At 36.8% G+C, this 22,888-nt stretch overlaps 1 protein-coding gene across 1 annotated transcript in view; it reads left to right on the top strand.

The window, feature by feature from the left end:
- The window catches only part of LOC150080923 (uncharacterized), a 284,011-nt gene that overhangs the window by 73,940 nt on the left and 187,183 nt on the right, over window positions 1–22,888 (top strand). Inside the window, exons 7-8 of the mRNA XM_090380857.1 lie at window positions 12,923–13,063; window positions 22,015–22,138. Of these exons, the coding sequence (XP_090236983.1) occupies window positions 12,923–13,063; window positions 22,015–22,138 (265 nt within the window). The remainder of the gene's footprint in view (window positions 1–12,922; window positions 13,064–22,014; window positions 22,139–22,888) is intronic.

Raw genomic sequence — 22,888 nt, 5'->3', positions numbered from 1 at the left:
ATTATTGATGAAGGCGGCTATTCAACGCAGCAAATTTTTAACGCTGACGAGACTGCTCTGTATTGGAAAAAAATGCCGGATCGAACATACATTGCCAAAGAGGAAAAGACAATGCCAGGTTTCAAGGCTTCAAAAGATAGGGCCATGCTCTTGCTTGGGACTAATGCAGCGGGTGATTACAAATTAATACCACTGCTTGTGTACCATTCTTGAAATCCTTGTGCATTTAAGGGCATCAATAAAGCCACCCACCCGTGCATTTCCAATTGAACCAGAGAAAGCATGGATAACAATATCTCTCTTTGAAGATTGGTTTAAATGCTGCTTCATTCCCAGGGTTGAAAAATATTGTAAAGATAACGACGTTCCTTTTAAGATTTTGCTTCTATTAGATAATGCTCCTGGATATCCTACGCATCTAGATGATTTCAGTTCGAATGTGGAGTCATATTTCTGCCGCCAAACACGACTTCACTCATCCAACCTATGGATCAGGGTGTTATTTCGAATTTAAAAGCATACTATTTATGCTCAGCATTTTCTCAGGCATTGTCTGCAGTAGACGGTGAGAAAAATTTTACGTTAAGAGACGTTTGGAAACATTACAGTATTTACCATGCCATATTAAACGGCCCCGAGTGCCAAGCGATATTAGTGACCACAGCGCCTTTCCAGAGTGATTATCTAGTACGCTTAATTGTAAATACGTTTCTCCTGAGTTTCGAAAGTCCGATAACTCCTGAAGATTATAATTAAATAGATATATTCAAATACTATAACCTAGAAAGGAAAGCCACCTTTCTTTAATCCCTCTTTTTATTTTTAGTTATTACTAACCCTTTTCTTCGCTTGGGTCACTAGGCGGCACCGCTCTTGCCTCCACGTGGCGGGGCTGGTAACCTGGGAGAAAAAGACAATCTCCCGGGGCCAAAAAGAGCATACCATGAGTAAATCAAACTCAGACTTATCTGGGCTGCCAGACGCAACCCAGATATCAAAAAAGAAAGACAGTTCCACAGCAGGAACGGCAAAGCGCCAAAAAACTGAGCCAGAGACATATCCAATTCCAACCTACCTAATCATCCATTCAACTGGTGAGAATGCAGTTGGCAAACTCTCTCCCTTTAGAATTCAAAAGGAATTGGAAAGTAAAGCAGGATCTCCGAAATCCGTAAAAAGACTCAGATCAGGAGATATTCTCATTGAGACATCTAATACCAAACATTCTGAGCGACTTCTGAAAACAAATTACTTTGCAGGTCTCCCAGTAACTGTAACACCCCACAGATCACTAAACACCTCTAAAGGAGTGATCTCAAACTGGGACTTACTAGATGTAACTGAAGAAGAAATGCTAGAAGAACTGAAAGAACAAGGAGTTATTCATGTCAAGAGAATCTCCACGAGAAAAGATGGTAATCTGATCCCTACCCGCAATCTGATCTTGACCTTTAACACACCGAATCGTCCATCATCCATTAAGGCCGGATATCTGGTATGTAATGTGAGACCATACGTCCCAAACCCGCTACGGTGTTTCCGATGCCAGAAGTATGGACATTCCCAAACAGCTTGCCGGGGAACCCCTACTTGCGCAAAGTGTGGTTCAATCGAACACGATTGCGAAAACTGTAATGCTCCTCAATCAGTATGTCCAAATTGCAAAAAGGATCATCCCGCTTATGCCAGAATATGCGAGCGCTGGAAAAGTGAGAAACTTATCCAAAAATATAAAACTGAGCATAATGTTTCTTACCAAGAAGCAAAAAGAATCATCTCACCACCAATTCATTCAGACAGACCTACGTATGCCCAAGCCACCAAAAAATTCCAATCAACCGGATCGCAAACTGAAATAACAGTATCTCCAAAGCAGTCTTTCTCAAATTACGTAAAATCTTTGTACAGTGCAACTCAAACCCAAGCAGTCAATACACCAATTACCATACCACAAGAAAACATACACACTCCGGACGAAGGATTTAAAGAAAAACATATCCTAACTTCTAGTCACCAACAACAAATGGACACTAAAGAAAAATCAGCAGATGACCCTGTTCTTCAAATCTTTGTTGAAGAAGATATGGACACCGAAAGGCCTTCCTTCCCAAAAAAAGATAAAAACAAAAGTGAAAAACAGAAAACATCAACAACCCGAAAACGCTCAGAAAGTCTAATAAGAGATAAACAATGAACAGAATAATACAATGGAACTGTCGTGGATTCCGCGCCAATATCGATGACCTATACGATCTTTCCTGTAAATACTCACCAATATGTATCTGCCTTCAAGAAACTTATTTAAAACCCCAAAATACACCAAAACTGTCTCATTATAACATTATTAGAAAAGACAGAACCAATCAGAATATCGCACATGGTGGCGTAGCTATTTTAACAAACCCACATATTCCTACCAAACAGGTCTCACTGAACACTCCCCTCGAGGCAATAGCAGTCCGTATAGCTGCTGACATCCATATGACAATCTGCTCCTTATACATTCCACCAAGCTATACCTTCCAGCAAAATGATCTCAACAATCTTATAGCTCAACTCCCAACACCTTTCCTCATTCTGGGAGACTTAAATGGTCATCACACTCTTTGGGGTAACAACAGCATCGACCAAAGAGGAAAACTAATTGAACAGTGTCTTGACAATAACAACCTCCTTCTTCTAAATGACGGTTCACCTACATACGTTCACCTTCCTTCAGGAACAAGCACTGCAATAGATTTGTCTATCTGTTCTGCAACCTTATATCCTATTCTAAAGTGGACGGTAAACAACGATCCGCTACATAGCGATCATTTCCCCATAATAATTGAATTACTTAATAAGCCCCCTCATCATCCTATTAAAATTCCGCACTGGCTTACTGATAAAGCAGATTGGCAGTCCTATAAAAAATTAACCAAGCTTGATCCCGAAATAATCCAAAATTCCACAACTGACGAAGCAGTTGGCTATGTCACCAAAATGATATTACATGCAGCAGAACAAACCGTACCGAAATCCTCATCAAAATTACCGATTCATCCAAAAACCTGGTGGAGCGATGAATGCCTTGTGGCTAAAAAAATGCAAAGTAAAGCTTGGAATTCTTTTCGCCGGAGTCCAACTACAACCAATCTCATTCAATATAAGCGTGCTAGAGCAAGAGCGAGATATGTTAGACGCTGCAATAAAAAGGCTGCTTGGATCCGCTTCACTTCGACTATTAATCAAGCAATGCCTACACATAAAATTTGGAAAGCAATCAGAAAAATGAGTGGCAAATATAAACCGATACCCCTACCCATCATGGAATGGAGAGGGCAGAATGTAAATGATCCTGCTGGAATTGCCAATATACTAGGTGAAACCTTTGCAAAAACATCAGCAATAGAAAGTTATACACCGACCTTCAGAAGATTAAAAACAAGTTTAGAAAAACATAAGTTAAACTTCTCTTCAAAAGGAGATGAACAATATAATTTACCTTTTACCATTCACGAATTACATAGAGCTTTGTCAACATCTAGACGCAGTGCTGTAGGACCAGATAACATTCACTATTCCATGATTCAGGAACTAAGTACCGAATCATTACAGTTACTTCTTCATCTATTCAACAGACTCTTCCTGGAAGATAAATTTCCTAATCAATGGCATCACGCTACGGTCCTTGCCTTCCCTAAACCAGGTAAAGACCCTACAAATCCCACTCATTATAGACCAATCGCCTTGACCAGTTGCATTTGCAAAATTCTCGAAAAGATGGTGAACCATCGACTGATCTGGTACTTTGAAAATCTCAATCTGCTACATTCTGCACAATACGGTGTCCGACAAAACAGATCTACACTAGATATACTAGTCAGACTAGAGAATTCCATCCGTAATGCATTCCTCAGATCGGAACACCATGTGTTAGTCTGCTTTGACATCAGTAAGGCCTATGATTCCACGTGGAAGTATGGAATACTCCGTGAATTACATCGTCATGGACTTCGGGGTCACCTCCCGATTTTCATACAGAATTTCCTATGCAAGCGTACATTCCAGGTTCGATTCAAAACCTCACTGTCCCAAGTATTTTCCCAAGAAGAAGGAGTTCCTCAAGGCTCTGTACTCAGTGCTTCACTTTTTATAATTGCAATAAACTCCATTGCCGGACAAATTCCAGACACTGTTGATAAAGCACTGTTTGTAGACGATCTTAGTATTTGGTGTCATGCTAAAAATATGAATACTATTGAGAGACAGTTGCAAGTGGCAATAAATAAGATCAGTTCATGGGCTCAGACTAATGGATTTCAACTTTGTCCAGAAAAAACGTTTTGCATCCATTTTTGCCGCCAACGCAAACTCCATCCCAATCCGGAGCTACAACTGAATCGCCAACAAATAACAGTTCATCCCAGCATACGTTTCTTAGGAATCACTTTAGACCATAAACTCACTTTCGTTGAGCACATCAAAAGACTAAGAACATCATGTCAACAAAAACTAAATATCATCCGGGTTCTCTCTGCAACCAAATGGGGAGCTGATCGCCTTACTTTATTACGGTTATATAGAGCATTAATAAGATCGAAACTTGACTACGGAGCACCAGTCTATAGTTCAGCAAGACCTAGTGCCCTTCGCTGGCTTGACCCTATCCATCATAGTGGAATACGCGTTGCTTTAGGGGCATATCGCACGTCACCAATACATAGCTTATATGCTGAAGCACACGAACCACCTCTCTCAATCAGGCGACAACAACTGATACTACGTTATGCCTATAAAATTAGATCTATGCCAGAACACCCGAACTGGCCTATACTTTTCACATCACAGCACAGTAGGTTATACCAAAACCGCCCTAATGCTAATCGTCCTTTGGGTATGAGAATAGAACACCTCTTAGAAGAACTAAATCTAACCTTAGACAATGTGGCACATAGCCTCCCATCCTCTCTTGCTCCTTGGAATATCATTCCACCCTCATGTGACTTACATCTGCATGAATGGAATAAATCTACTTTGCATAGAGAAAACTTCTCGCAACTATACCATGCAGTAGTAGACCAGTTTCCCAGCTTTTCCATAGTACATACGGATGGATCAAAGAATGATGTCCACGTTGGAATCGCCGCAGTTTTTCCAAACATCACATTAGCTTATCAGTTATCACCTGAGTTCGGTATATTTTCCGCCGAACTAATAGCAATTCAGGTTGCACTGAACCATATCGAGTCCTCTGATATTAACAACAGTATAATTTTCACAGATTCTTTAAGTGCACTCCAAGCACTAAAAAACACCATGAACATCACCCACCCAGTCGTGAAAAGAATAGTCAGCTCTTTACATAGCTTATCAGAACTTGGAAAAAACATACATTTCTGCTGGGTCCCAGGACATATTGGAATTCCTGGAAACGAACTAGCGGACAATGCTGCCAAATCAGCTCACCTACCACCCGAGAAAAAATGGAAAGTGCCTCATCAAGACTATCGACCAATAATCCAGGAAAAATGCATGTGCCAATGGCAGTTATCATGGGAAAATCAACCTAATAATAAACTTCGAAGTATCAAGCCAAACCTCGAGCGATGGCCTTCCAGCTTTAATTCAATCCGACATCAAGAGGTAATATTGGCTCGACTGCGAATAGGGCACACAAATATCACTCATGGTTATCTTTTAAGAGGAGAAATACCCCCTCAATGTCATCACTGTAATACACTGCTCTCAGTGAAACACATTCTGGTCGAATGCACAAAATATACAAGAGAACGCCAGATTCTTTGCACTTCAGCCACGACAAAAGATCTTACACTTACCTCACTTTTAAACAATGAAACAAATGTCTCAAGCATATATAACTTTCTGAAGATGATTAAAGTATATCACCTCCTTTAGTTAGGGAAAAAAAATTATTTTCTGATTTCTTTTTCCATTTTCTGTAAGTGAAAAGAAATAGCATGCATAATTATCATATGTATGGCGCACTATGGTCATAGTTGCCGATGCGCCCAATAAATCCCGAAACAAACAAACAAACAAACAAGCCATATTAAACATTAATGAGTCCTTGGCAAAAATTACTAAAAGTTTTTTTAAATGGCGCATGGAAGAAAATATGCCCACGGCACGTAAAAGGCTTCTTAGGATTTGAAAAAGACGAATCATATGAAGCAGTTACAGATAAGATTGTATAGGTTGCAGAGCTACTTCAGTTGAAGGTTGATGCAAAAGATGTTGAGGAGTTAATAGAGGAAGAAGAGAAGGAATCATTTAACAAGAACTTATTGACTTACAGGCAGCGATAAGCAGTTGAGGCTCATGATGAACCAATGAGGAGCTGAGATGCTTCATCACCAGGGAGATGGCAATGGCATTTCGTGAAATTGCATTAGCAATGGCGAGGTTTGAGAAGATGGATTCTGATAGCAAATGATTCTTAAAAGTTAACAGAGGGGGGAATGATATACTTGCTTGCTACAAAGAAATCTACGATGAAAAGAAAAAAGCCACAGTCCAGTCATTCATTAATATGTTCTTTCGTAATGTCGAGCTGCCGACCCCTTCTAAATCTCCACGGCACTCGGCCCCAGGTGCCAAGCAATTTTGTGATCAAATGTCTTTGCCTGTAACTTAGTGATCTTTCTTGGTGAAATAAAATCGTTTCCTTATTTTCAGCATTATATTAACACTCAATTTATTCAGTAAAAAAAAACACTTTACTAGATCAGAAGGAAAAGTAACCTTTTTTCTTCCTTTCTTCTCTTAATTTTTTGTTTTATTACTAACCCACTACTGCTTGGTCACAAAGTTGGCACTGCTCATGCACACATGTGGTGGGGTCGGTAACCTGGAAGGGGGAAGCTCTCCCTTCCGGGGTGAAATGGAGCAAACCATTCCTGAAACCCAGAAATCCACTGGGTGCATAGATGAGACCCTTACAGAGCGAGAACAATTGGAGACTGATTTTGTAGCAGCTAAATGTCAAAAGACTGACGTAGCCAGAATCAAAACTCCAACTTTCCTTATTATTCACTTGACCCAAGAACAACTTTTTGGCAAACTCTCGCCGTTTTTAGTGCAGAAATGCCTCGAAAGCATAATAGGTACTCCAAAGACAGTTCATCACTTAAGATCAGGTGACTTGCTGATTGAAGTTGCAACTGCTCGACAATCTGAGCAACTACTGAAACTAAAAACGTTTGGTGGAACTTCTGTTACAGTTTCACCACATGTCTCCCTGAACATGTCAAGAGGTGTCATCACCGAATGGGACCTCTTGAACATGTCAGATGAAAAGCTAAAATAGGAACTACAAGACCAAGGAGGAGTCATAAATGTCAGAAGAATAATGACAAAGAAGAATGGCATACTATTTCCTACTCAAAACATAATACTCACTTTTGATAACAATGTCAGAAGAATAATGACAAAGAAGAATGGCATACTATTTCCTACTCAAAACATAATACTCACTTTTGATAACCCTAAACTACCAACAGCGATCAAAGCAGGTTATCTTAATTGCTGTGTTAAAGCTTACATTCCAAACTCTTATGCTGCTACAAGTGCCAGAAGTTTGGACACTCACAAGACAGTCTGCAGAGGAGCAGCTGCCTGTGCCACATGCAGATCCACTACACACATGAATACCGATTACCCAGCTACAACACCAATTGTCCTAACTGCCGAGAAGCTCATCTGGCATTTTCCAAGGAGTGTCCCTTTTGGAAAAGGGGAAAAAAAAATGTACAATGGTACAAAATTGAACACAATGTCACCTACCAAGAGGCCAAAAAGTCCTTTCCAGCCCTGAATGCTAATAAAGCAACCTATGCTCAAGTAACCAAAAAACAAATATCAATTGCAACCCAAACAGTGGTAATCATACCACCAAATGAATCACTATGTGATTGGGCAAGGTCAGTATTGGCCATGGTTCCACTAAACCAAACAGCAAGCAAAAAAAAGCAAAGCAATAAATACACCAATTACTGTATACCAGATGCCATCCCTCAGGAAAACCTACAGTACATACTTCTCCTGATGCAAACCAAACAGATAGCATGGATTTAGAAGATAGCTCACAGCAAGATGAGCAAGTATTAAAACTATTCACTGATGAAGATATGGACATGGGAAAACCATATACTTTCCAAAGAAGGGGAAAGGGAAACCTGAGCGAAGCAAACTTTCAGCCCCTCGAAAACAAATCGAGGGTTCTACTAAACCCAGATAAGGCTTACATTTCTGCAGTGGAACTGTAGAGGATATCGCAGCAATTTAAATGACATCCAAGATCTCCTCACACAATATGATCCTATTGCCTTCTGCCTACAGGAAACCAATCTAACCTCACATATAACCATTTCTCTCTGGAACTATATTATTCATCGGAAAGATCGTTGTTGACAACATGAACAATCTGGTACATGGAGGTGTTGCGTTGATAATCAACACTCAAGTACCCTCTAAACCACTACCATTGAAAACAAACCTTGAGGCAGTTGCAGTATGAGTCAATGTTAATTTTGACTTGACTATCATCTCGCTATACTGCCCCCTAATCAAAATATAAGCTACGCTGACCTAGAAGAACTAGTGGTACAACTTCCTCAACCCTACTTCATCCTAGGAGACCTCAGTAGTCGTCATCCTTTATGGGGAGATCAAAACATGGACAAATTATAGAAAAATTACTTGACCAGCACAATTTGATTACTCTCAGTAATGGCGCACACACTTATACGCATTTACCTACAGGATATACTTCAGCTATTGATGTGTCTATATGCTCAGTATCCATATATCCTCTATTTGGATGAACTATTCATGGCAATCCACTGGGTAGTGACCATTACCCAGTGATAAGTTGGATTGAAACAGATATCCCCCACTTTTCAAACGGAACTGTCAAATGGAACTTTTTCAAAGCAAAATGGGATACATACAAGCAACTAGCAATACTGGAAGAAAAGCAGGTCCAGCAAACATTTGTAAACCTGGCCACCTAATATATATCTAACCAAATACTACAGGCAGCTGACCAAGCGATTCCAAAGCAATCCATCAAAATATTAGCACACTCAAAATCGTGGTGGAGTAATGAATGCAACACAGCCAAAAAAGAAAAGAACAGAGCATGGAACATCTTCAGGAAGTTTCCAACAACTGCAAATCTCATCTGCTTTAAACAGGCTCGGGCAAAAGCAAAACGTATTAAGCAGACTAACAAAAGGGAAGCATGGAGACGTTTCACCTTCACAATTACAAGAACTACAAAAACGCAAATGATATGGGCAAAAATATGATGTATGTACTCAAAACATCCATGCATCAACCTTCCCATACTAACTGTAAACAGTTGTGATGTTACAACAGCAGTCAAGATTGCGAATGCATTTGGCGAATCGTTCATGAAAATCTCAGCCACAACATCTTACACACCTCTTTTTCAGGTACACAAGGCACAGGCTGAGAAACATATCATCAACTTCGAATCAGCATCTAGTGCTGCATACAATCTCCCCTTTATAATGTCTGAATTGCACTATGCTTTAGCCACCACTAAACTCAGTGTAGCAGGACCAGATGGAATACATTACATCATGATAACACAACTTACTGAACCCACCCTTAAGATACTGTTACTTCTTTAACGCAGAATTTTCAAAGAGAATACAAGTTTTGGCTTTTCCGAAACCAGGAAAAGACCCTACAAATCCACAACATTACCAACCCATTGTGCTCACCAGCTGTATGAGCAAGGTCCTGGAAAAAAAGATCAGTGCCCGCCTGACCTGGTTTCTAGTCCGAAACAACCTTCTTAACCCAATACAGTGTGGTTTCCGTGAAGGCAGATACACTCTTGACTTGACTCATCTGGTTATTTCTGCCCTGATGAGTACAAAAACCGGATGATGGTTTTGTACGAAAAGAACACAATGTCATGGTTCTCTTTGACATAGAAAAAGCATTTGACACAGCTTGGAGGTATGGTATAAAGCGAAACCTATATGATCTAGGACTATGTGGACACCTGCCAAAATTTATCAGAAACTTCCTCCATCATCGCTCATTTCAAGTTAGAGTCAACAACCAGTTATCTTCCATTTTTATCCAGGAAGAAGGGGTCCCACAAGGTTCAGTTCTAAGTGCCACTCTATTTAATATAACAATGAACTCCATAACATAGGATCTACCACAGACAGTGTCCACTACTCTGTATACTGATGACTTCAGTATCTTCTGCCATTTGCCTAATATGCAAATGGTAGAAAGACAGTTGTAAGGTGCTATCAACAAAGTTGTAAAGTGGTCGCAAAACAATGGTTTTTACCTCTCGCCACAAAAGACTGTCGGGATACAATTCTGTAGGAAGCATACCCTACATTCAGACCCAGAACTTCACCTAGAAAATCAAATGATTTTCTAGGTGAAGTTCTATGATTTGGTCCTTGAGGTTTCCACAGACATTCTCTCAGATATGCCAGACAAGCTGCACTTTCTACCTGGGAGTCTAAAATGCTGATGGAACTGATATTCGAGTGACACTCAAGTCAAGTGGACCCAATTTCGGCGAAGTCCGGACGGTCTGTGACAGCCAAATCCTCTGCTTGCACCTTCACAATGGTGGTACTGTTAGTAATCATGGGTATAACCTCCATGCACAAGTACATGGTGGGTGATCACCCAGGTGTGAACCTACGTAAGCAGGGGTTCGAGGTGTGGCACCCACACCACATGGAGGAATTCCGCCCCTCTATGTTACCAGGCAGTACTAGGTGGTAGATGACTCTCGTCAACTGGTGCAATACCACCACTTTGCTTTTTGGAGGCTTGAAGTGGTGAAACCCATGTTTAGTCTCTAGAGCTAAGTTCCAGTCAACCCTTCCCTATCTCTTCCATCATGCAGTATGATTGATGACTTTTGAGGTTATGATGAACATCGTGGAGAGATCCAATATTCCTTACATTTCGAGGGTACAGCTCTAAAACGGTGTTCGTAGGCCGGCCGCTAGTTAGTACACCAGACTGAACCTATTGGTAATTCTCTAGGAGGCTTCCAGATCAGCTAGTGTATAATCTTGCTATCTCTACTCTGCCAGATAGTGGCTGGAGGGAGTCCGAGTAGTGTGTATGCGGGGAGCATTGTAGAGGCCACGTTAAATCAAGTATCTGGGTATATTCTTACCATGTGTACGCCATATCCAAAAATTTCATTACTTCATACAGCATGTCCCCCCCCCACTTTTTCTTACTATTGAATACACCACGAATTGTCAAATTAACCTTGCTTAGGCAAAGAAGGTTAGGCACACTGTCACTTGCCTAACCTCCTTTGTGACTTGATTACAGACTGTCTTGTATCTACCATAGACTTCTGTGTCGCCTGACAATTTATGTGCATTCCATGCATTTTTCTTCTCTGCCATGAGTCTCATTAGTTCATCTGACATCCATTTGGGCCTAAATCTAGAACAGTATTTCTTAGTTGGAACAAAAAGCTAGTAGCTTCCAACATTTACTTCCTTGAATGCTTCCCATTTAGAATTTGCTGTTGGTAACATCATCTGTTGATCCCACTGTATAGAACTAAAAAAAATTTTTTGAGACCACTGTAGTCATCTTTGCGAAAGCAAAAACCGTTCCCTTTATCCCTGATGTTAGTTATATCTTTAAGTGAATCCCACATCAGTACCTTGTGATCACTGCTACCTAGTGGTTCCTTTATCTGTAAATTCTTAGTCCATGAATAATCACTGCTGATAATCAGATCAAGACTGTTACTCTCTATTGTTGCCTCTCTAACATGCTGCTGTAGAAAACAGTCATGCAATAAATCCACAAAAGCCTTGCTAGTGTGTGTGATTAACCAACCCACAAGTACTAGTCTTTATCTGGGAAGGTAAAATCCCCCATTATAAGACACTGATTTACTGGCCCACTCTATTGCTCTGCATAATTGTTGATTGTACTCATCAGAGTTATTAAGCTTATAACAATCTCCTACCCTCATTTTTGCTTTCCCAGTGCTTATGTCACACCAAACTGACTCAGCATTGCACTGTCCATCTATGTCAACTGGATGCACTTCCTTACATTTTATTTGTTTCTTAACTGTATACCCCCTCCTCCCTTCCCATCCTGTCTATCTTTTCTGTACATATTTTGCTCCCCAAATTCCAATTCTGCATCCCTTATATCTGAGTGACACCATGTCTCTGATATCCCAACAGTATCTGCTTTGGATGTCTTAACCAGCAGTTGAAATTCATCAAATTTATTTACTATGCTCCTAGCATTGGTGTAAATTCGAGTATACATGCACCTGTTCTTACTCTTAGTTACTCTAACACAGCCCATGTATTTACTTGTTTCATGATTCCCAGAAGTTCCGAAAATCCCCAGCAACTTACTTTCTGGGCTGCTGCTCATTCCTATAGAAGCAGTGAAAGAATCATTTTCACCTCTGCTTGCAGCTACTGTTAGCCGCAGGCAGAATTGACAACTATTGTTGACGTATGATGTATGTAACATATGAAGACTACTGTACAAATTGACAAGAATAGAATTGAGAACTATTGCACTGTTACTTAAAGATGCATTTTCTTGATATGATCCTGTTACTTTGATACTAATCATCCTGCTGCAAATAGTGGTATGAATACATGTCAGGGTAAAAGATATAAATCATGTCTTTAGGTGAACCTGTTGACGCAACAGAGTAACAAAGAGGAAACGAATGAAACTACATGCAAATTAATCCTAGCTCATAGTAGAATTGAAATACATACAGTGTTGTTTGAGTGTTTATCATACTATTACAGGGCTCTTATGTGTAATTGCATGTATAAAATATTATTAAAATTAATTTTTTATTGTCTTATATATGCCAAATAATACATGCATTATTTTATAGACACCTCCTAGTTCTCCAAGTTCTTTAGGGTCCAGGAAATCAAGTGTCTGCAGCATCAGTAGTCTCAACAGCTCTTCAAGTGGTAGCAGTAAATCTCATTCCCCTTCTCACTATTACAGTAGACAGTGGTCATATACACAGGTATTTTAGGAATTCATTAAACTAAACAGTTTATGTTTTTGAATTTTTTTTATTTATTTTAATTTTTACATTTCAGTATGTTGTAAAAGCCTTTTGGAGATTTCCAGATCTGTGAACCAAACATATCAAATGAATAATGAATAGTTTCGCAGTTGTATTTATAAGTTTTTCACTGAAAGGACAGCTGCATGTTATAAATATTAATGACATAGCAAATCTTATATATTAATAGCACTGTTGAAATTTTCAAACAGTGCTATTAATATATAAAATTTGATATGTCATTAATATTTATAACAGAAGACAAAATATGTTATCAGTGGGCACTGTTATTTTTGGACTGCTGGTATTAGTAGAATATAAAAAATGTTGAAGATAAGCACTTTTTACAAAATCCTTTCCTCTTGCCCTGGACAGCAGTTACATCTTTAAATATATCCTACATCAATATATAATGTAATTTCCACCTAGTGGTTGCTTTATCTTGATTTCTTAATGCATGATGGATGAGTCACTACTGATAATCCAGCCAAGGGTATTGCCTCTCTGATATGCTGGTGTTGATATGATAATGATGAAGATCATAATGATGGTTGTAAATATAAATTTGAAAGTGAATGGACCCAAGTCACTACATGCTGTTTTGCTCTATAACAACTAGCAAAATGTAAGTCACTACATTTTGCTAATTGTTATAGAGCAAATGTGATTGGTGGTCATCATGATATATTTATTTTTTTTCTTTTTGAATTTATATTTTCTTAGTTTCTTGAGTTTTAGATTGCTTGGGTTTCAATTGGAGTGTTTTCAGAAACTTTCCATTTTTAGCTGACTTTCTGAAAACTGAAAGCACATTTACAAGATTTCGGACATCATATGCTCGTGGTACGTGCGATAATGACAGATAATGAACAACACATTATACCGGTAGATTAATCTATCCAGGATTACATAGTTTGCTCTGAACTTTATTTAATAAAATTAAAACTAAATGCACTTTGGGTTAATGATATTGTACTACAAATATGACATTGCCAAAAAAAGGTTAATTTTGCCATTTATTTAAAATGATGACACCGTGATTAAATAAGCAGATTAACATTATGCTGATTTAATGTTGTCACTGAAAAGTAATCTGCTAATGGCAATACTTTAACAAATATATTTGAAAGCAGTGGAATACCAGAGCAACTCATTTTGAAGGCAAAGTTTTTTCTGCTATGAGCCACTGGCAACAAAAAAAAAAATAAAATAAATAAATTAAAATAAAATGACTAAGAGAGGAAAGGACAGTCCTCCTAACTCCACATAACTTCAATATGGTCTTTATGAACTTCAATATGGTCATTATGAACTACTTGCATAATTGTTAAATTATTATCCAAAAGTGTGGTTTTTTATAAAAACTACAGGCTTTTGAATAATAATTTTTATAAAATAAAAGGTATAGACTTTTATAATAAAATAGACTTAATAGTCTATTTCATAGACTTAAATAATAAAAATATAGTCATATTTTTAAAATAAATCATAAATTTAGTTATCCTAAGTGTTCCTTTAACTCTATTTGTTTCCTGCCTATGATAGGGGCCACATTTGTCATTCCTTGGGTACACTATTGACATTTGCACTCATACAGCCATAGTAGTAATAAGTGAATATGTCATCATTGACTATTTCGAGAGTTATGATGCGCAATATGATGCGCAGAACATTAACCTTATTATGTGTGGCTGGAAAACGAGTAGTCTCAAGTTTGTGACAATTTGTAGCTTTTGTGAGTCTTTTCAGAAATCCAGTCAAATAAGCAGGATAAATTTTGTTTTAATTTAATCTGCATTTATTTGAAAATAGTGCCATTGGGAGATAAACTTTTTTATTGATGTAATTACATTTCTAAAAGGTTAATATGCCATTTAGCAATTTCTCATATTTTAAATAAATGGCAGATTAAACTTTTGGCAATCTCGTTTAAAACTAGTGCATATTTGGGCAACTGCTGAAGGAAAAGTTTGTTCTTTTGCAAGCAGGAAGACCACTGCATGAACTAAGCACTTTAAATTAGTTTACCAGACATCACCAGAATTAATTACTTGTCCCCCAAAAATTATTTAGGTGACAAGTAGTTAATTTCATGGGATGGTTAAATGTTTTCAAAAATGTAGAAAAATGAATTAAATCATATTCCCTCTGAATGTGCATGGGAATTGAAATAATGACATCATTATTTTTTGTATTTGTTTCCCCAACTTTTTCATGCTAATGTTTTTAAAGTTGTTTTTTCCCTGGGATTTGGCCTTCTAGACAGTGCTTAACTCACCTATGTGGACTGACTTCCTCAGGTACTGCTGCATCCAAGCAGTTCATTAACCTAATCAAATTAAATAATAAATGAAATTACAAAATGAAAATCAAATTTGTTTAAAAAGGAACCGTTTATTTTAGTTCAGGGATCAAAATGGAACACGTGAAATAAAATGTCTTATTTTTAGTAATATGTACGTGAAGTGGAAAGGCACTCCATTCAGAGCCATGGTTCATTTCTTTTTTAAATGAATTGGAACTTATTAAATTTTATTATTGTTTTATTTTTGCTTTTGAGCAGAACTAGAATTTGAAATAGTTCATATTTTGAGCACTGAACTGAACTAGCTCAGTATTTTGGAAACTTTCCAAACTCTGCAGTATATTGATTGCCGAAAAACAGCTATAATGAGATGCGAATTCCTCTAGACACCTTGGGACTGTATCAGAGTGTATAAAAAAATATTTTATTATTGATTTTATAGTTGATACTTATGTAAAATAAAGTTAAAATTGCTGTCTCTGTATGTCAGAAAAGAGCAACAGAACTTAGTGAATAAATAATTAAATTAATTAATTGTTAATTAAATTAATTTTGAGTAATTTTCTTTAGAATGAAATTTATGTGGTGAAATGATTTATGCACCCACAGGAAGTAATCTGATTTTACTGTGTTTATACAACAATTTCAAGATTACTACCCATGATAACTTTGTAGTGTGTGCCTTGATATATGACAAGATGCATGCTGTGAAGTCTTCTGCCAGTTAGAATCACCATGTGAAGTAACCTTGAAATCATCATATAATTATCTCTGTTTTATCCAGTGAAGTACCATATTTAATTACAAGTTAGCCTATGTATGTTTACAGCTTTTAAATACATATTAGAACTTATTGATTAATTTCAGAAACTTATATGTTATTTCATATGCTTTTATGAAGTAATGTTTGATTTAAAATAACACTCAGAATTTTACTGTATTAATAACACTACTTCATATTTCACAACTGAAGTGCAGAAATAATTTTTTAATATAAATATTGTTACAAATAACATTATCAAGTAAGACAAGCAGCTGCTTTCACAATAATTCTTTCTTCTGTGATGACAACTGCAAATGGCTATCCTTTGTTAAAATGATTATTTTTGTTATAAATAATCAATGTGTAATATTAGTTTTACAACTTAAAACTAATGTTACCAGATTTCAGATCGTTAATGGTGAAGCACCTTCCTCTTTGTTTATAGTCAATGCATTAGCAAGGATTTCCAGCAAATTGTTCCCCTTTAACAGTAGTAGAGTGATATATATATATATATATATATATAGGAGTTTTCAAAAGGCAGGAAAAACAATAATAAATTGAAACACACCACAGCACTATGTGAATTCTGAAAAGCTGATATTCATTACTATATAGAATTAATGAACATCAATATGGTCATTATGAAAAGGAAGCTGGCTGAAATTAGATAACTATGCCCCAGACTTCGGGCATAGTTATCTAATTTCAGCCAGCTTTGTTGACTGTTATGCTGATTTCAGTTTATCCACTTAACAATTGGGTTCTCCCCCCTTAAAAAGTTACAAAAACTGTCTTTTTTTTTTTTTTGTCTGCATTCTAAATGAGATTGTCGTAAGTCTGTCCCTAACCAATAGCTTTTGTTTACAGTTTGATCAAAACTGAATTTATCACCCACATGATCCTCCTCCTTCCCCTCCCCTCAAGCTACTTGAGTACCCAATTGGTGTGGGGAAGATCAATTTTATTTGAAACGAGATTATCATTTGTCATTTTGAAACTTGTTTTTTGTAGTTTGATTGAAACCAAATTTACAGTAGTGTTGGGGGGGGCGGTAATAAGAGTGCACCCTGATGGGGATTCTTCTGTTTCAATTTGCTGTCTTAAAACAAGGTGGCCACTATTAAAAATACAGTCCAATTGGAACAAAATTTTCAATATTTGATTTACAATACAAAAATTATCTAGCATTAAAATCATCTTCATCACCACCTTCTGAAATTTTATCATCCAATAAATTGAGACCGTTTGTTGATTCAGAATCAAAATGAAGTTTTTATTTCTGAATCATTTTTATTTACCAGTTTTCATTTATGAAAATCTGTGTGTAATTTAAAAGTAACTACTCTCAGAAGAAACATTTTATTATTTTATTTTGTTATTATATAAATATAATGGGGGAAAAAAATGTTCTAGCTTTTCTTCTGGGAGTAGGTAGCAAACATCTCAATGTTAGTCAGAGAAATCTTCATCTTCTACATTCATATGAAATCTTCATCTCTGCGTTCATATGAAAAAGCAACATGCATGTTAATGTAATTAAATTGATGTAATATAATAATGTAACTGAATTGAAATAACACCGTCTAGTGTACAGTAGCCATATTGTGATTATAGAAAAACAGTTCATTTTGGGCAAATCATATAATGTCATTATAGTTGAGCAAATGATGCATCTGTCTGTCTGTCTGTCCGTCTGTCTGTCTGTCTGTATACATACAGACAAATCAGCCAAGTGGTTATTGTTTTGGTCACTGCTACATGTTTAAGATTTTATAACAGTGGTACACTGATGTACTGGCAGGACAAAAGAAAATATGCTATATATAAATGTAGTGTACATAAACCTTCTTTGGTTGTAATTTTAGTTATTAAATGAAAATATAAAACATATATGTTAAAATACAGTTGGACCTCTGTATAATGAAATCAACCGTTCGCTTGAAAAAATTTGTTGAACAGAAATTTCATTATAAAGAAATATGACCTTTCCAACAATGAAAACTACTGTAATTCAACATTCAGAAATATAGTAAAAGATGGGAAATAAATCAGTAATAAGGGGGAATGAATAACTTTTCTAACATTTTAAAACAATTAATTTATTAATACATACATATTAAGAAATGACTACCTACCTAGTGCACAATATATTAGTACACTTTTAAGAATTATTTCATAAAATATTTGGTTATTTTTTGTTGTACACTGGATTTTACTGTATATCATTCATAAAAATTTTTGCATTTGTTTAAACACTCAAATATATTTTCTTCACACTGACTGAAGGCCTTGACATAAAGTTTCAAATGCTGCCAACATTTCATGTTTGGAAGGTTTAATATTGCCCTCATTGTCGATATTGTCACTAGTTCTTTGAATACTTTCCAAAATGGAGTCACTTGGATATTCAGCTACTATGACATCATTATCAACTCAAAAATTCGCCAAGAACAATTTTTCCAGCCTCTTGCTTGGAGTTCTTCCCAAGATTGCTCAATATTTTGTAGTAGTTCATCCCTCTTATTGTTGTTAATTGGTGTTTTAGCAAAACCTGCTTTTGCAAAACGTCATTGTTCCCATCACATATTGACTCCACTTTTGCCAACTATAATATGCACATCCACAAATCTATACGCTGGTTGGTTTCTATTCTCAGTATAATTTTTTTCAGATGCGCCTTCTGTAGTGCATTTTCAAATTCTTGGCTCATTGGCTGCAGTTTAGATGAGGGAAGAAAACAAGCTTCCACTTTTAAGTTTCAACATTACCGAGTGAAGGTGGGCAGGGCAGTTGTCGACAATCAACGCGATTTTTCTGTTTTCTTTCATCTTTCTATCAAAATTTAAAATCCACTGTTCAAAAATTTCACTTTTCATCCAAGTTTTTTGTTGTAATTATAGTCCAAATCTAATGACTTTACTCCTTTGAAACATTGGGGTTGTTTACTTTTGTCTATTACTAAAAGCTTCAGTTTTTCATTAACAGCCATATTTGCACCAACCAGTAGTGTAATTCTCTCCTTACTATTTTTACCACCTAAACATTTATCACCTTTAAAAGTCAGAGCCTTGTTCTTCAAACATTTGTTAAATAGACCTGTTTCATCATTGTTGAATATGTCTTTGGGCTCGTAGTCCATAATATTTTTCAAAACTCTTTCTTTCCAATGGATACCGGCTTCTTCGATTACAACTACGCTTTCGCTAAATAACTTTTTCAAGTAAGACCTGGTGCTTTTTAAATTTGTCCAGCCAACCAGAACTGGCTTGGAATGTTTTATGCCTCAGAAAAGATGTGTACTCCATAGCCTTTTCTTTTATTAATGGCCTTGATATTAGCATGTTTTGGTCTTGAATCAACTTAGCATTAGCAGGGGCATACGATGCAAGAAAGCAAGCTTATGCCCCCCTACCATTTCACTCATCTTTTCACTCCAAATGCTTGTCCAACTCAGCCTTAAATTTATTTAAGCTATCAAATTTCACAGCAAGAGATGGAAGTCTGTTCCAGCAATCAACTACCCACTGGCAAAAGGCAAATTTCCACACATCCGTTCTACAACTGTCTTTCTTCAATTTGAATTTATGTCCCCTCAGGTTCTTAATCTGAACAAGAGGAAGAATCCCATCAGCATTAAGCTTGCTCAACCTGTTCAAGGCCTTATACACCTCAATCAGATCACCTCGCATGTGCCTAGTCTCCAGGTGCTGCAATTTGCAGAACTTAAGCCTGTCTTGGTAAGAGCATCCCTTTATTCCACTCACCACTCTTGTTACTCCTCTTTGTACTCATTCTAGCAACTCTACATCCTTCCTAAAATGAGGCCTCCAGACCTGTACACAGTATTGAAGGTGTGGCCTGACCTGACCATTGCCTTGTACAATGGGATAATCTCCTCATTTTCCCTGCTAGCAAAATTCCTATATATATCATTGACAAGACTCCATGACCTTCTCTGGCAGCCCGTCTGCACTGCTCAGCAAACTTCATATCTGACTGTACAGTTACCCCAGTTCTTTTTCACTCTCCACTTCCCTGAGTATAGTACCACACAGTTGGTACTACACTCATGGTTTCTCTTGGGTTACGCTACCCATATGCAGTACTTTGCATTTGTCAATGTTAAACTTCAGTTGCCACTTCTCAGCCCATCTGCCCAAATTTTCTAGGTCCTGTTGCAGTAGCACACTGCCATTACTGTCATCAACAACCGTGCCAACCTTTGTATCATCTGCAAACTTGTACATTAAGCCTGATATATCTTCATCAATATCATTGATGAATACACAAAACAACAATGGGCCCAGCACTGAACCCTAGGGAACTCCACTAATAACATTAGTCCACAAAGAGCAGTGTCCATTGATTACTACTCTCTGTCATCTCCCACTCAACCATCCCTTTATCCATTGTAGCCACTTGCCCTTAATGCCATAAAGGGAGATCTTGTCTGACCAATCAAATTGGTCAGACAAGATCTCCCTTTAACACACCTATGCTGTGTCTTAACTACTACTGCAGCCTTGTCTAGATGATCCTCCAATGCATCTTTAACTTCACCCACTTAAAAACGGCTTCGTCTACATCTTCATACATGTATAGTTTTGCGTGCTTCCGACTAGATTCCATTTCCTCAAACAGTTTGAGAATTGAAACAGTTTTTCAGAATGGTTGATGCACTACTGGCAGGAATACCAAATTTTAAAGTGATTTCTTTTTTTTTTTTTTTAATGCCTCGATCTACACTATTAAGTACTTCCACATTTTCCACTACACTCAAGGATTTTCTCTTAGACATTGTAAGATTGCTTGCACAGCAGTTAAAATAAAACTGGTGTAGGGACCACATGTACCTACCATGTAAACAGAGACAGGTCAAATTTAGTGAAAGTATGGATGACTCATTTCCATGAAAAAGCAGATGAATTTCCATTGAAATGAACAACAGATGAAGTTTCTCTACCAATTCTCTAATAGGGTGCTTACAGTAGAAAACAGGGTGACCAGAGCCAACATCCATATTGGGAATATAATGTTTGCCAATGGCTATAGACACAGATAGCAGTTGACCAGTGCGATTTCTCGATACAGTAGAGGCGTCTGTTTGGGTTTTAGTGGCACCACTAAATTATGGAATGTTTAACTCTTAATTCTTAAGCCTTCTAGCTCTTAATTTGTGCTTTCTACAGCATCAGTTCTATTGCCTAAAGGCCAGAAGTGCAAACAATGCCTACCCAGGTCTCCCGAAATCAATTCGTTATATGAAAATTTTTTTCATTATAAGGAAATTATTTTCAATGTAATGACTAAGGGGAAATTAAAAAAAAATTCATTAAATAGAAAAATTCGCTATATTCTTCTCCTTTGGAAGTTTGTTAAAGAGAGGTCCGACTGTATTTGTTTTAGATTTTCAAATATTAAACAAATATTTTTTCATGTCAAAGCCTGGAAAGAAATTTTAATATAAATATGTTAATAATCATTTTGTATGATACTTTAGATTACTTTTGACTGTGCGAACATTTTAACATTTATTAAAAATTAACCGACTTGTGTTTCGCACCATTTCCAAAGATTTTTATTTGGAATGATTCAAAATTTTTTTTTGCACGAAGAGTCTAAAAATTTTAATTCCTTGTATATTTAGTACCCTTTTTTCATTTAATTAATTCAGTTCAATTCATTTTGATTCTTTGCATGAAATTTATAATTTTATTGCATGTGTATAAGTTGAGTTATGATTTATTTTAATGTTATTTTTTATTTTTATGCATGAATATTAATATGTTTTTTAAGTTTTTATTATTTGGCCTTTCACTTATGTGTCACTATATGTAGCAGACTATGATGGGTGGCAAACATCTCATGAGTGTATCTTCTCAAGATTCTGGGTTTACTTCCCAAGATACATTGATTTTATGCCCATCAGCTTCTTCTCCTTTGGAAGTTTCTCATCAGGTTAGTTATTTTAAATTGAACCAGTGGAATACTTTGGTCTCTTCAGCCTAAAATTCATTTCATGTAGTTAATAATTTCAATTAGTTAAATTATGATTTTTAAAATTTCATAATTTTTTCTTTTATTGTCATAAGGTGGAATACATAAGTGAATCCTCCAATGCCTAATTGTTTTGTAAATTGTGGCATCTGGAAACTAGGCACCAGAAAACTGATGCCAACTATAGTTTTCTCATTTTCCACTACCCTTAGTATAGTACCACACAGTTGATAAGTTACTCTAGGATTACTACTACCCATATGCAGTACTTTGCATTTGTTAAAGTTAAACTTCAACTGCCATTTCTTAGCCCATCAATCCAATTTTCCTCGATCTTTTTGCAGTAGCTCACCCTGATTACTGTTGTTAACCACCCTGCCAATCTTTGTATCATCTGCAGACTTAAAAATTATGCCTGATGTACCTTCATTAATGTCACTAATAAGTATCGAAAATAGCAATGGGTCCAGCACTGAACTGTGGGGGACTCCACTAATAACATTAGTCCACGAAGAGCAGTGCCCATTGATAGCCACTCACTGTCTTTTTCCACTTAATCATCCCTTAATGCCACATTTGCTCCAGTTTCTAGATTATTACTTCATTCATCATACCACTTGGTTATATGGTATAATTATTGTTACTTTCCTTCTAAATGTTTATTGTTTGTTTGTGTAGAGTAAGTCAATTGTGAGCGAAAGCTGCACCCTGTCCC

This window comes from Mastigoproctus giganteus, chromosome 9 (assembly GCF_048544385.1).
Source record: "Mastigoproctus giganteus isolate SK-2022 chromosome 9, ASM4854438v1, whole genome shotgun sequence".
In the NCBI taxonomy this organism is placed as follows: Eukaryota; Metazoa; Arthropoda; class Arachnida; order Uropygi; family Thelyphonidae; genus Mastigoproctus; species Mastigoproctus giganteus.
This window is presented reverse-complemented; position numbering and strand designations above follow the sequence as displayed.